General features: G+C 38.7%; 1 protein-coding gene across 4 annotated transcripts in view; it reads left to right on the plus strand.

The window, feature by feature from the left end:
• Positions 1 to 15,325, plus strand: part of KIF13B (kinesin family member 13B) — a 196,471-nt gene that overhangs the window by 143,381 nt on the left and 37,765 nt on the right. For all 4 annotated transcript variants that reach the window (XM_032332283.1, XM_032332286.1, XM_032332285.1 and 1 more), the window contains exons 32-35: positions 1,458 to 1,550; positions 3,562 to 3,714; positions 4,500 to 4,577; positions 6,338 to 6,391. In XM_032332283.1, the coding sequence (XP_032188174.1) occupies positions 1,458 to 1,550; positions 3,562 to 3,714; positions 4,500 to 4,577; positions 6,338 to 6,391 (378 nt within the window). The remainder of the gene's footprint in view (positions 1 to 1,457; positions 1,551 to 3,561; positions 3,715 to 4,499; positions 4,578 to 6,337; positions 6,392 to 15,325) is intronic.

Raw genomic sequence — 15,325 nt, forward strand, 5'->3', positions numbered from 1 at the left:
TCTTTTCTCGGAAGTCTTTAAAGGATAGAAAAAGATGAGTTGCTCTTGAGGAGCATTTTGAAGAGTGATTTGCCATTCCTGAGCTAGAGATTCTGCTTGCCAGGCGATGACCTGGTACGGCACCGGCCCCACCGAATCCTTAACAGAAAGGATGCATCGTGGAGTCACCCAAGCTTCCGCTGGTGGTGGTGTCTTTTTTGTTTGTTTTTAATTTGTTTTTAAGTTTTTATTATAGCGGCAAGAATTTACCTCTGTTTTTCCCCTGGATGAAATGACGTGATATTATCAGATTGATACTGAATGACATGATAGTACTTTAGGACATGCCAGTTTTCCTCCCAGTTTCAGATATTTCAGTCCTAAAAATTGCTTCTTTATGACAAGAATGGGGACTTCCCCTATGACGCTGATATTCCTTATGATGCTCATACATGCAAATCACCTTCAATAGCTCCATACAGAAAGAAAACAAAAGGTAAATTAACAACAGCAACCCCCCTTCCCCACCCGAACCATGGAAAAAAAAAATCTTAGCTGTCCCTGACTGGTGTAATGGGCTGTGGCTCTGCATTGCAAGGCTCATGAAGGGCTGAAATCAGTGGTCTCTTTGCATTCTAAGAGCTACGGTCTTTTAAAAAAGTAACTAAAGAGCACTGAATAGGAAAGAAATTATTATTAAACAGGTTGTGAAATTATGTACTTCTAAGACCAAGTGGCTTAATTTTTCTATATTCTTTGGGAGTTTTCACATATTTCCTACTTCCCTTTTGCATGAGGGAAAAGGTTGGGTGTTGGTTTAAAATTCTCTCTTCTTCTTATCTTTATTCACCAATTGTATTCTGCCCTCACCCCCGCTCTCTTCAACCTCTACAGGATGTTCAGTCTTAGCAGCATCTTCAAATGAGTCATCTATGCATTAATTCAACGGTTCAATTCTTAACTGTGCAAAGAGCACAGTCAGCATAAACAATGACCGTGCACTCTTAAATCATTCTTCATAACGATCCTGCTTTGGTCGAGAATTTAATGCCTGAACTTGTCAATATTCATGCTGCAAGATGTCCATCGTACTGGTGAAAAAAAAGTGTAAGAGTCACCAGTCCTCACTCACATCTTAGGAAGGTCATTTTATTTTATCGAAGTCAACAGTCTTATTTCCGTAGCCTTTAAGTAGACCTGAACCAGATGCCCAGTGTCAGTTTCCAGAGTTTTGGGTTTATATTCTTCATATACTGGGTGTAGGACCTGCCAAAGGGCAGGGGCCTAGTAAATTGATTTTGTGTGCTGAGACAAAGTTGAAGAGCCTGTATTTTGTGATTTGGGTTTCAGCTTGTTTATATCGGAAATATGCTGTTTCTTTTTGGTTAGGGTGAATGCAGTATCCTTTGAGCTCTTTGTTAATGAAAACTCAGTTTTTGAGGTAGGAAACCATATCTTTCTTTTTTGTTTTTCTCTAGGGTTTTGCTCAGAGTCTCCTAAAAAAGATGTCACATCGAAGTTCTATTCCTGGCTGTGGAGTGACTTTTGAAATTGTCTCCAATATTCCAGAGGTGAAGGATCATATGAAGTTTGAGTTTACTAAAAATAAACATGTAAAAAGAGCTAACTCCTTGAAAGTCACCTACTAAGAAATAAATAGTCAGTGAAGTTGTGTATTTGGGTAAACACTATAGATTTGTAGAAGAAATTTCCTAATCTTAATGTGATTCATTGTAAAATATATTTGTGGCTTAAAGGTTCTGGTTTTAGTATTTTGTTAAAGGAGTTCCTTTTAAAAAGCAAATCAACACTCCTAGAAGACATAAGGTAACAATATTGTCCCCCTCAAAGGGACGTAACATAGCGCGTCCCTGAAAACAGAGATTCAGGCTTGCGTTTTGGAATCACACAGAAATCTTATTTTTGTCACCTATTAGTGAGGTGAACTTTGTAAGTTACTTGGAGCCTCAATTTTTTTCATTTATTAGATTAGGTTAGTGATAGCTTCTGTACAGGGTTGTTTTTAAGGATTAAATGAGATGATATATATATAAGTTGTTGTGCACACACTGAGCAGTTGATTGTAATTCCCATTATTATAGTTTCTATTATTTTCTTCTTGTTACTTCTCTTTCTAAACTGAGAAAGTCATAGGAATCAAGCATATGGAGTTAATAATACCGCCCCCCGCCATGGAAGCTTGATGCATGATGTAGTTCATATATGTGCTTCCTAATATTTAATCCCAGATTTCTTCATCCAGTCTGTGGCACAGCTGGTAATGGGGTAGGGGAAGGGAGGCTTCTAAGAAAAGGACCGTGGAAAAGAGTAGAGCAGTTTCTTCTGTGACACTCACTGCTTGAAATCAAAGAGTGAGCGTGGAGATGCACATTGTACTTTGGCAAAAAATGCAAGATTAGGACTTGGTCTCTTGACTCCTGATCTTGCCTTTTTTTGCCAATTAGTGGCTTTCCTTTTTCCTCATCTATAAAATGAGGATGATTGCTTCTTTTCAGGGTTATTAAAAGGCCCAAATGAATCACTATAGGGGGTAGAAGTTTTGTGAACTTAAGCCACCTTCCAGATTCTTCCATATTTTATCTGTAATAAAAGCTCGCTTAAATTTTTAAAAATAATTTTGATGTTAGAATGTGTCTTATAAATGATATCTTAAAGTTAATTGGCAGTTTTTTTTTCTCCTTAGTGGTATATAAAATATTTTTTTTTCCTTGAAGTTGATGGCATCTTAAGATGCAGTGGCATATGGCTATATATTTTGTAGTTTGTGACATTATTATAACAAATTCACAAGTAAATAAAGTATCAGATTTTCTCTGAGAAGAGTAATTTGTTATGAGCCAAGCTAGCCTGACATGATTAAATGCACTAACAACAGCCCTCCCTGACTTGTGAGCGTCCCATTGATATGCATGGGGCACCCACATGAGAGGAGCAGGACTGGGCTCTGGGGGAAAGCACAGTGAGTGAGAATTTACCTAGATACTTTTCTTCTTGGTGGGAGCTACACTGCCTGTAGCCTGTGTTGAGGATTGAGGATTAAAACCAATTTTAGAAGCTGCCACATGTTGAACATGTCGTCCATGGTCGGCTGCTGAGTGAAAGGGTTGAAAGCCGCCCTACTTTCATTCTTACTCTCTTGTGTCTGCCTCCTGCTAGCACTGTTTGGACCCCAGCTTCTCATTCCTGTCTCTTGCCTCAGTGATTTATTTCTGAAGTATTGTGGTGGTTGGTTGTATATCCAGCTATTTCCACCAAATCCTTTCTAACCAATAACATTTTCGTTTGCAGTAGGAAAAAAGAAGAGGACGGTTTTATTAAGAATGTGCTATGTTTCGGTGCCATTGGGTTTAACCTTGCAAGTTAATCTGATCACCATTTATACCACGATTTCTCTGGGAAAATGCATTTTGAGTTCCAAAAGCTGGCGTTAAAATGGAATTTTGGAATACATCCCATTTGTTAGCTCAGTACTGTCTGTGTGTATGTTTGTATAGATTAAGAAGCTTTTATGTTTTCTTCTATAGAGTACTTAATTTTAATACACAACTTTCTGTTCTCCAGGATGCCCAGGGAGTAGAGGAACGAGAAACATTAGCAAGAATGGCAGCTAATGTTGAAAACACAGCTTCTGCTGACTCAGAGGCTTATATTGAAAAATACCTCAGAAGTGTGCTGGCTGTGGAGAACCTTCTCACTTTAGATCGTCTCCGCCAGGTTAGCCAACAGAGCTGGTAGTAGCGGTGCGGACCCAGCCTGATTCTCTTTGCCTCTCTGCAGTTCTCAGCGTTGTTACATCTAAACTTTGGAAGCATCTGTTTAAGTGCAGCATATTAATTTAGATTAAATTTGTCACTTAAGTCTGTGAATATACAAAAGCTCCACTTGGAAGTTTACTTTTACCAAGGTGCTAAATGGTATCAAGTTGCTTTGAGGTCATGGGAGAAAATACTTAACTCTTGCTGGCTGAAGAATTACTTTAAAAATTCTTTGATAATGGACAATAATGTTGCTGAAGAAGTATGTAGGAAGGTGGCAGAATGGGCCCTTTCTTGTTTAGCTGGTCATGCCTGCCACAGCTTTAGGGTGGATCTCTCAAAGGGATAGTAGAGATGCCTGCCAGCAGTATACCTAATCCTTAGTGGAACCCTAAACGTATTTTACATAGTAATATGGAGGCTTTTTTGGTTTTAACCAAAAATCCTTATGAAAAACAAAAGTGAATGATCTAATTTTGGCGATTTTCTCCTGGGACTAACTTTTGTTTGGTCAGCTTCAAGGCGGCCGTCAATAGATACAGAAAAGAATGTAGAATCTAGGTAACTTGGAATACCCCACAGTGTTTAGAACTAGGTCTTTCCAAGGCATAAAGAAACATCTATGATTTAAAGAACCAGGAATATGTGTGTAGAGATGGTAGCTCAAACACTGCTGTGCATGGTACTGATTTGGAGGTGGGTCTCTGATCTGTGTTTTTCCTCTGTATGTTTTCTGACTGACAGGAAGTTACAGTGAAGGAACAGTTGACAGGAAAGGGGAAGCTAAGTAGGAAGAGTATTAGCTCTCCCAACGTGAACAGAGTGAGTACATGGACTCCCCATTCTGTGCTCTGCCTGGGCTCTCCTGCCCTGCCCTTCTTTCCTTGGATAACTCTTTTTTGTATCCTTTAACTCTCATCTCAGATGTCATTTCCTTCTCCAGACTGATTTAGGATGCCCTGTTCTCTACCCTGTAGCATCTGTGCACACCTCTGTCACTGTCTTTACCAGTATGGTAGGGACAGTGTCCATTTAAGTTCATCTCTCCTGTTTCTCACAGCTTTTGTATGAGCAGTGCCTAGCACAGTGACTGAGTGGGTGTTCAGTGAGTGTTTGTTGAGCTAAAGCAAAACTAGCCCAAGTGCCTTTGGCAAGCCATTTGAATTTTCTGGGCCCAACTTAATTATTTTTAATTGAGAATTCTGGATTCGGTTTACAAACTCAATTGCTTAAAGGCCATCCAGGATAGTATAAATGAGTAAAACATCTTAGGTGTATTTCATAACAGTGTCTTAAGTTTTTTGTTGTTTTTAAAAACAGAGGTATAATTTATGTGCATATTAAGCATACAAATAATTCTTCACAAAGAAATATGATTGTGGCCGTGTGATTTATCTCTCCTTTCCTTACTTTTGACAAAGATACGGATATGAGAAATATTACCTTTGCTAACTTTACACTAAGAAAAACGACAGTACAAGCATCATAATGAAGAGCAGCTGACCCTTCCCCTTGGTGTTTGAGAGACGATAGTGAAAGTAGGGAGAGTATCAAACGGGAGGACACATGTGGCCCCTGAGTGACTGAATGACATCACTAATGATCTCAGGATGAAAGATTGGGAACATTAAGGAATATATCACTTTATTTCAACTTGAAATCTCATTTCTTCAAAAAATGATACATTAAAATGCAGATACTTACAGAGGTCGGTATTTAGAAGAAATACCAACTGTGGTTTAAAAGAAATAGTTTGTGTTTATAAATCTGCTACGAATACCCAGAGAAGGAAGTTGTAAGATGAGGACATGGTAAAATAATTAAGCTGGTATCCTTTAAATAGAAGGGGATAAACAGATGAAATATCCCTTACCCATGTCCTACTTGTTGTTGCCTCAGGGTAAACTAGGTGTCTGATCTTTTATAAACCTCCCACCTTAAAGTTCAATTCAGTTTAAAAAAAAATTGTGAGGGGCACCTGGGTGGCTCAGTTGTTTAAGTGGCGAACTCCTGACTTCGGCTCAGGTCATGATCTCAGGGTCCTGGGATTGAGCCCTTCTTGGTGCTCTGTGCTCAGCGGGGAGTCTGCTTGAGGATTCTGTCTCTCTACCTCTGCCCCTCCTCCTGGCTTGCACACATGCTCTCTCTTTTTCAAAATAAAGAAATACATCTTTAAAAAAAGTTATGCGTAATAATGTCTCAAAGTATACACTAGCCTAATTTACAAATGTCTTGACAGCATCTCTGCTACCATCTGACTGTTGATTTGGTTTTCAAATTCTTGTATTTCCAGGACCGTAGATTCCTGTACTTTCACACCTAAAGGGCTAATCCCAGGGAAGCCTGGGTAGCTCAGTCGATTAAGCAGCTGCTTTTGGCTCAGGTCATAATCCCAGGGTCCTGGGATTGAGCCCCACATTGGGCTCCCTGCTCAGCAGGGAGCCTGTTTCTCCCCTGTCTGCCATTCCCCCTGCTTGTGCTTGCTCTCTCTCTCTCTCTTGCTCACTCTGTCAAATAAATAAATAAAATCTTTAGAAAAAAATAAAAATAAAGGACTAATCCTCTCTTTTTTTCTTTTTCAGTTGTCTGGCAGCCGACAAGATCTTATTCCATTCTATAGTCTAGGCAGCAATAAGGTAAGTATTTATAACTATTTTTCTGTCAGTCTTAGACCGATTTCCCATTCAACTTTCCTTTTCTCAAATATCACATGCTCATTTTGCATGCCAAAATTTCTCCTGTTCTTCTGTGCTGTGTGAAATTTATTAGAAAGTGTTTACAGTTCATTTCTTTTTACCAGTTAAATTAAGGTTTATTAGACCTTACTACTCTACTTTTTAAGGGTTAAAAACCAGTTTTGTTGCTTGAGTTCGTATTTTTATGTAGACATTTCTTCCTGTTTGAGTCAAAAAAGGAAATTTAAATCAAAATTGTAATAGTAAAATATTGATAAAATGATTGCAAATGTGTGAGGAATAGGAAGATTTTATCTGAAAGTTAATATTATTCGCTAGAAGAAATTAAAAATAAGGGAACAGAACTTCTGTTAGCTGGGATTTATTGTTAATATAGTGTTTCCCAATTTAGTTTAGGTTTAAGCATAGAGAATTCTTTTTTTTTTTTTTTTAAGATTTTTTTTTGTTTATTTGACAGACAGAGATCACAAGTAGGCAGAGAGGCAGGTGGGGGGTTGGGAAGCAGACTCTCTGCTGAGCAGAAAGCCTGATGTGGGGCTCCATCCCAGGACCCTGGGATCATGACCTGAGCTAAAGGCAGAGGTTTTAACCCACTGAGCCACCCAGGCGCTCCAAGCATAGAGAATTCTTTATCTTTTACCTAAAAGTATCGTACTCAGAATTGTTGTAACTGGATGTCCTATATCATAGTTTTGTGCCCGATATTTTTTGAGGGATCTGGTTAGATGTTGGTACTGTTAGCTATGAGCAACATGCTCTGTATTGCTCTCTTAACCCTTGAGGAGGGTAAAAATGAGCAGTGTCTTATACAATGGCCTGATAATCAGGGATTTGTTTTCAAATAATCTCGGGGGACAATGAGGGCATAGATAAGAGAAGATGGTCTATTTAATGGTGGTGCTTATAGCTGCATGGGATTTGTTATACTACCCTTTCTACTGTTGTTAGTTATTTTATACTCTGTTTTTGTACATTTGAAATTTTCCTTATAAAATCTTAAGAACAATTAGTTGATAAATAATAAGACTTATTCTTAAGATCTAGGTTACTAGGAGTTTACCTGAAATACATAAAAATGTGTGTGTGTATATATGTGTGTGTATGTGTATATATATATATCCCATTATTTCAGGCAAACTCCTAGTAACCTAGATCTTAAAAATGAGCCATATATATATATATCAGTGTTTACAGACATATAAATTGCTCTCCAACTCACCTAATTTACTGTTCACCTACCATGTCTCTGAAAGTGTGCTAAGTAGTATTCATTTATACTCATCCAGTGATAGGCTTGATCAGTTCTTAGCACAGCACAGCTTGTGATTACCGGAACAAAGCTGAGTTCCTGGGAAATTGTGTCATTATTTTTAAATGTAAATAAGCAAAATATTTTAAGGGAAATATATCTATAAGAAATAAAGCACAACTTTTTGTGTTTTTTTGGAATTACATCTAATCTAAATTCCCAGTTATATTTTAGTTCCTTGAAAGAAGTGGCCAAAATTTTCTGTCTACCCCCAATCTCCTTCTGTTTAAATAGAGAAAGTAACAGTATCATTTGAAAGAAAGTTACAGTGATTCCTCTACACCAAGTAAATGGAATAAAGGAACATAGATGCTATACTGGAAGTATGGTAGAGTAGGAGACCAAAGGTGGGGGTGGACACTTTTAAAGGCATTATTCACAGATCAGGAGAGGCTGCAGAGATGATAATCCCCCTAAGCTAAAAGGTGAGGTTCCCCCCACCTGCCCCCCGAGGCAGGGAAGGAGTGAAAGCAACAGTGTGAAGAGAAGCATGGAAGGAGGAACAAGCTTGCTATGTTCATGACACTGCATGCAGTGTGACTAAAGGAGAGGGTGTCCGTCGGGTACAACCCAGAGAAAAGGGGCCTGATTGTCGGAGATCTAACATCATGTACCAAGGAGTAATGGAAGAGGTAAGGAGCCCCTGAAGGAGTAATGGCATTAACATGATTACAGTTGAATTGGAAAGTGTTTTTGAACAGTCCACCTAAACCCCACTTGGGTTCCTGGCTGTGGCCCATAAAATCACATTAGAATATTGCATACAGTACAGATATATACAGTTATCAGTGCAAAAAGTGAAAAAAAATTTAATTTGTGGATGAATACATCAGGTGGGGGAGGAGATTCAGCAGTGGGAGGGTGAGGGAGTTGCTCTGGAGGAGGTAGATGTTCTGGAACTCCGTGGACAGAAAGGTTGAGCGAGGAGGGCGAGGAGGGCGACGTGCACTTCTGGATGACAGAATAGAGAGATGAACTGTTAGAGGGACAGGTTTGGGGAAGAAAATGATTTAGTTCCATTTTTGATAGAAGGTGTCTGTGCCAGTTGAAGGGTCTGGAAGCCTGGGCCGAAGACAGATTGGGGAGCTGAGGGCATATTTATAACTGAGTGAGGGATTAGATCTAAAGTTGGAGCTGGTTGGCATGAGAATACTCATGAGCGCGTGCTGGAAGAGAAGCTGGCCAGAAGACCCAGCAGAGAGTAGCTTGGAAACTGGGGCAGAAAGGAATTTTTAAGTTGTTTGGTTTTTTCCCAAATATTTTTACTTATTTACTTATTTTAGCAAGCATGCATACATGAGCTGGGGGAGGGACAGAGGGAGAGAGGGAGAATCCCAAGCAGACTCTCCACTGAGCAGGGAGCCTGACATGGGGCTTGATCCCTCAATCCTGAGATCACGACCTGAAGCTGAAATCAAGAGTCGGACACTCAACCAACTGAGCCACCCAGGTGCCTGGCTTTTTAGCTTTTAAGATGAGGACCAAAGACGGCTTCAGATATGACAGTAAAGAGTTCCTGGGAGTCCTTTCCCAGGGCAGTTTCTGTGGCAGGTTGGGGACAACTCAGCAAGACATGTTATAGTAAATGAGTAAATGTAATGTTACATATTTTTGCTACTCTACCAGGACCTTCCCTTTCTTAGTCATCTTGATTTCTTGGGGTACCCTAGTGAAGAGGAGGAAAGTTTGATTTTCAATCTCTCAGGTTTTACTGATACCATGGTACCATCGCAGCAACAAGGATATGTATCCCTCCACTCTATTTCAGGGTATATTTTGAGTTGTCATACACTTCAAACAAGTTAAATACCTTTTCCCCCCTATTTCTGTAGTTCAGTCTTCCTCAGAATTTGGCTTACTTGCCCCTCCCTGACCATATTAGTCCCCAACCCTCTGGAAGTGTATTGTCAGGGAAAACAAAAGGTGCCAGCTTGCCATTACTAACTAACTTTGCTCCCAATTCAGCTATGAAGCTATTATTTTTATCTCCTTTTGAACTCCTGGCATCCATGGGCCCTGAAAGGTTACGAGGTATAGCTGGGCTTTAATCAACATCTCGTCACTGTGGGCATCCCTTGACTTCTCGCTAGGTTGAATGAATGTCCGCCTATCATAATTAGAGACCTTTGGCTGTTCAGTAGAAGAAAGAAAGATAGAAGAAATCTGTTAGAAGATTTTTATGCAATGGGTCTGTTCAATGAGTAAGGAGATTCTAGTGATATAGGATTGTAATTGTGATGCTAGAAAACGAAGTGAAAAGATTACAAAGGAAAGAGGATTTGATTCCAGACTTCAGAAGGGAGTACAGAGTAGCTCCCCCATATTCAGAGGAAGGGTTCCCTCAATAGTTTTATCATCTAAAACAGAGCATCTTAAAAGAGATTTAGGAAAAATAAATATTCTTAAAATTATATTTTCTTACTAGGGAGGAAAAGTCATTCCCCTGCTCCCTGTGTCCTTAAATGAAACAAAGAAAATCATGCTTTCAAGTATAGCATAATTGTATTCAGTATGTGTTTTTAATACTACCCATAAAAGAATTCCTCAAGACTGAGTTGTGCATAAACTAATTGACCTACAAATTATCAAAATCCTGTTAAAGCCCTCTGCAGAGCAGCTGTGCTCATACCCATGTGAAATGATACATGTACAAGTGTCCATTCAAATATTGTTTATAATGGCAGAAGACTGGAAACAAACAGACTGTCCATTGGTTTGGTCTGGTTAATCTGGGCAGATGTCATATACCACCCCCACCATACATACAAATAAATGAATGGGATACTATGCAGCTGTAAAAATAACTGGGAACCCTTCTAGATACCCATATGGAAAAATTACCAGGATCTACTTAATGTTTAAAAATGAAGTGCAGAGGGGTGCCCTTGTGGCTCGGTCAGTTGAGCATCCAACACTTGGTTTCAGCTCAGGTCATGATCTCATGGGTCACAGGATTGAGACCTGAGTCGGGTTCCCGGATCAGCAGGGAGTCTCCCTGAAGATTTTCTCCCTCTGCCTCTCCTCTGCCCCTCTCAAAAAAGTAAATAAATCTTAAAAAAAAAAAAAAATGAAGAGCAGAGGGGCACCTGGGTGGGCTCAGTCTATTAAGTGTCTGACTCTTGTTCTCAGCTCAGGTCTTGATCTTGGGGTTGTGAGTACAAGCCCTGTGTTGGGCTCCAAATGGGACATTAAGCCTACTTTTAAAAAATAAATAAATAAATAAAAGTAAAGTACAAATTAGTATGCTGCCATTTATATTACAAAAGGAGGGGGACAGGAGAGAAGTGTGTGTGATTGTTTATAGATTTGCTTACACATACATAAGAAACCCTAGAAGGATATATAAGAAGCTAATACCATTACTTATCTGCCTGGGGAGAGGGTGGAAATATGTGGGGAACTTAACAGGTTGGGGTAGAGGTAGATTTCTCACTATGCCTTTTTATATTATTTGGTTTGGGGATCATAGGAACCAATTACCTATTTTTTTTTAAATTAGAATTTAAAACATATGTATGTATGAAAATCTCAATAGGAGCAAAAAGAATATGTGTCAAAATTCAACACCTTTTCAAAAACATATATTAGAATTGAAAAATTTTACTCCTTGCTCTTTTAAGTAGCTAGTTTTTGTTCTTTTATGTGTAGTGGTTTGAGAAGGTCTCCAGTAGCTTTATTTATAATAATTTGTACACAGATTCCTAAAGGAAATTGTTTTGAAAAATCTCAGACTTTTTTTTTCTTTTCTTTTCTTTGGGGGACTTCCTGCATTCTTCAGTTTTCAGAGATCCAGGGACAGGTAATTAATCATTAGGTTTTCCTAATGAGTGGGATATAAGTACTATCCTACTACCCTAAAACTTTGTATCATGCTTGCTTTTACCTTGAAAATAAGAATGAATTTTTAAATGTAGTTTTTATAAGATGACTAAATTTGGCACTATACTAATTTTTTGGCTCTTACTCTTTTGTAAAAATAACTTCGGTAGTCAATATATAGGATTCCTTTCACATGCTTCTTTTTCTAAGACTGTAAAAGTAGCTGTCAAAAGAGCCCAGGAACTAAGGCATCTTAGTAAATTTAGAGGGTTCTCGAATGTGAGGAGTTGGAGTTAATTCATATTAAGCAGATAATACAAATAAATATTTGGGAACTTGTAAGATGTGCTTTTCTCAAGTGTGGACAGGGAAAGAGGAATAAAATGACAGAACTGCTTTGGGCATTCCTTTGACATCACAGAACTTTTCTCAGCAGCGCCATTTTGGTTTCTTTACCTTAAAGTATTTGATGCACAAGAGAGAAATATAATTTTAACCTGGAGTTGATGATGCTTAAAGTGCTAGAAAAATGTGCTTTGAAATAATTGAATATTAGTTATATCTACCTTGTAAACTTGTGTGGGCCTATTTCCAGGTTCTGTATCCGTTAATGTGTCTATCCCTCTGATCTTGATTATGAATACAGAAATATAGGCCACAGAATTTGATGTGCTGTCTTCCCCCTGTGTAAGATGGGAACATCCAGTTCATTGAAACAATGTTCAGAAGCCAGGAGAGGACACAAGAAGAGGTTCATGTCTCCCTTTCTCTCCTAATTTTTAATTGATACCATGGCAGAGATTAGTGATTTAGGACAAAGTGATACTAAAAGGTATGGGAGGAGGCAGGGATGGAGAGTTTGATAGGATTAGGGCTCTTTAGGAGGTGAGAAGAAGCAGTGAACTACTAAAAACAGTCTCCTCTTTTGGCTTATGACGCTTGGAATTTGCCCAGCCATATTTTACACACCCTTTTTATTGATGCTCACTACATATTAGAATTGGAATTGCTTTACTGAGCTCCACCAAGATTGAATTGATAGACCCGTTAATCTTAAAAAGATAAATTGAATTTGATGAACTACTCCCAACTTAAATTCACCTTAGGGCCTAAAAGAAATCATTCTTTTTCTTTTTTCCCCTCAAGCTTTTATTTAAATTCCAGTTAGTTAACTTACAATATAATATTAGTTTCAAGTGTGCCGTGTAGTGATTCATCACTTACACACAACAACCAGTCCTCATCACAAGTGTCCTCCTTCATCCCATCACCCTTTTAGCCCATTCCCTTGCCACCTACCCTCCAGCAACCCTCAGTTTGTTTTCTGTAGTTACAGTTGTTTTATGATTCCTTCTCTTTTTTTTTATTCCCTCCGTGTTCATCTGTTTTGTCTCTTAAAATATATGAGTGAAATCATATGGTGCTTGTCTTTCTCTGATTTATTTTGCTTAGCATAATACTCTCTAGCTCCATCTGTGTTGTTGCACCTGGCAAGATTTCATTCTTTATGATGGCCGAGTAATAGTCCTCTGTGTTTGTGTCTGTGTGTGTGCGCGCGCGCACACACACCCACGCACACATCTTGTATCTTCTTTATCCATTCATCAGTTGATGGACATGTGGGCTCTTTCCATAATTTGGCTATTGTTGATAATGCTGCTATAAATGTTGGGGTACATGTATCCCTTAGAATCAGTATTAAAGTCATTCTTGATAGCCTTTTCAATTAAAAATATGTCCCTAATAAACTACTGGAACTACACCAAAATAAAAAGCTTTTGCACAGTGAAGTAAACCATCAGAAAAACAAAAAGGCAGCCTACCAAATGGGAGAAGATACTCTTTTTAAGATTTTATTTCTTTTGGTGATAGAAAAATGCAAGCAGGAGGGGAGGGAGAAAGGGAAAGGGAGAGAGAATCTTAAGCAGACTCCACGCTGAGCACGGAGCCCGACGGTGGGGCTCGATCTCATGACCCTGAGATCATGACCTGAGCTGAAATCAAGAGTTGGGCGCTTAACCAACTGAGCCACCCAGTTGCCCCCTAGTGGGAAAAGATATTTGCAAATCAAATATCCATTTTGAACTTACACAACTCAACACCAAAAAACCTGAAATCATCTGATTAAAAACAGGCAGAGAATCTTTTTTTTCCAAAAAAGATAGACAGATGGCCAATTCACACATGAAAAGATGCCCAACATCACTAATCATCAGGGAAATGCACATTAAAACCACAATGAGATAGTACTTTACACCTGTCAGAATGACTAAAATCAAAAAGACAAGAAATAACAAGTGGTGTTGAGGATGGGAAGAAAAAGAACCCTCATGCACTGTTGGAATGGAAATTATGTAGCCACTGTGGAAAACAAAATAGAGGTTCCTCAGAAACCTAAAAACAGAATTACCATATGATTCAATAATTCCACTACTGGGTATTTACCCAGAGAAAACAAAAACTTTAATTCAAAAAGATATATATACACATTTTATGTTTATTGCATTATTTATAATAGCTAGATATGGAAGCAACCCAAGTGCTGTCTGTAAATGAATGGATAAAGAAGTGGGACATTGGTATAGCCCATACACACAATGACATACATACAATGGAATATTACTCAGCTATTAAAAAAATGAAATCTTGCCATTGTGACAACATGGATGGACCTAGAAGTTAGAAATGCTAAGTGAACTAAGTCAGAAAAAGACAGATACCATATGATTTTTCTCAAACGTGGAATTTTTTTTTAATAAAGATTTTTACTTATTTATTTGACAGAGATCACAACTAGGCAGAGAGGCAGGCAGAGAGAGCGGGGGAAACAGGCTCCCCACTGAGCAGAGAGCCCAATGCGGGGCTGGGTCCCAGGACCCTGGGATCATGACCTAGCCAAAGGCAGAGGCTTAAACCACTGAGCCACTCAGGCGCCCTTCACACGTGGAATTTAAGAAACAAAGAAGAAGAGACCAAAAAACCCAGACTCTTAAATACAGAGAACAAACTGGAGGTTGTCAGAGGGGAGATTGGTGGGGGATGGGTAAAACAGATAAAAAGGTTTAAGAGTATTCTTATCTTTTTTTTTTTTAAGAGTATTCTTATGTTGATGAGCCCTGAGAAATGGGGGGGGGAATATATATATATATATATAATTACAGTGATGTTGCTATTTACTGTTACTGGATATTTCATTATTATAAGGCAGTTTTTTAAAAAATTATTTTATTTTATTATTTTAAAGATTTTATTTATTTATTTGAAAGAGATCACAAGTAGGTAGAGAGGCAGACAGAGAGAGCTAGAGAGGGAAGCAGGCTCCTCGCTGAGCAGAGAGCCTGATGCAGGGCTCGATCCCGGGACCCTGGGATCACGACCTGAGCTGAAGGCAGAGGCTTCAACCCACTGAGCCACCCAGGCGCCCCAAGGCAGTTTTTTAATATATACAGTGAAAACTTAACAAGCTTTTTATGACCAGTCTACCAAGATGGACTTAGCTGCAAAATTAATTTCAGCATATTGTTTACCCATCTAAAAATTGGTTGTGCATTGAGACCTTTTGCAGTGCAAGGTTACACTGTCAACTTAAAAGCCATTTTAGATGGAATTATACTTTTTAATGTTAGTAAGGTACTATGTTTATCATCTTCGGATTGGAGGTCTTGATGCAGTTAAAAGTATCCAAAAGCTTAAGTGAATATTCAGTTAACAAAAATGATTTTTGTGTGTTTTGGCAGCAGTGCCTT

Source organism: Mustela erminea, chromosome 2, assembly GCF_009829155.1.
Source record: "Mustela erminea isolate mMusErm1 chromosome 2, mMusErm1.Pri, whole genome shotgun sequence".
NCBI classification, from domain to species: domain Eukaryota; kingdom Metazoa; phylum Chordata; class Mammalia; order Carnivora; family Mustelidae; genus Mustela; species Mustela erminea.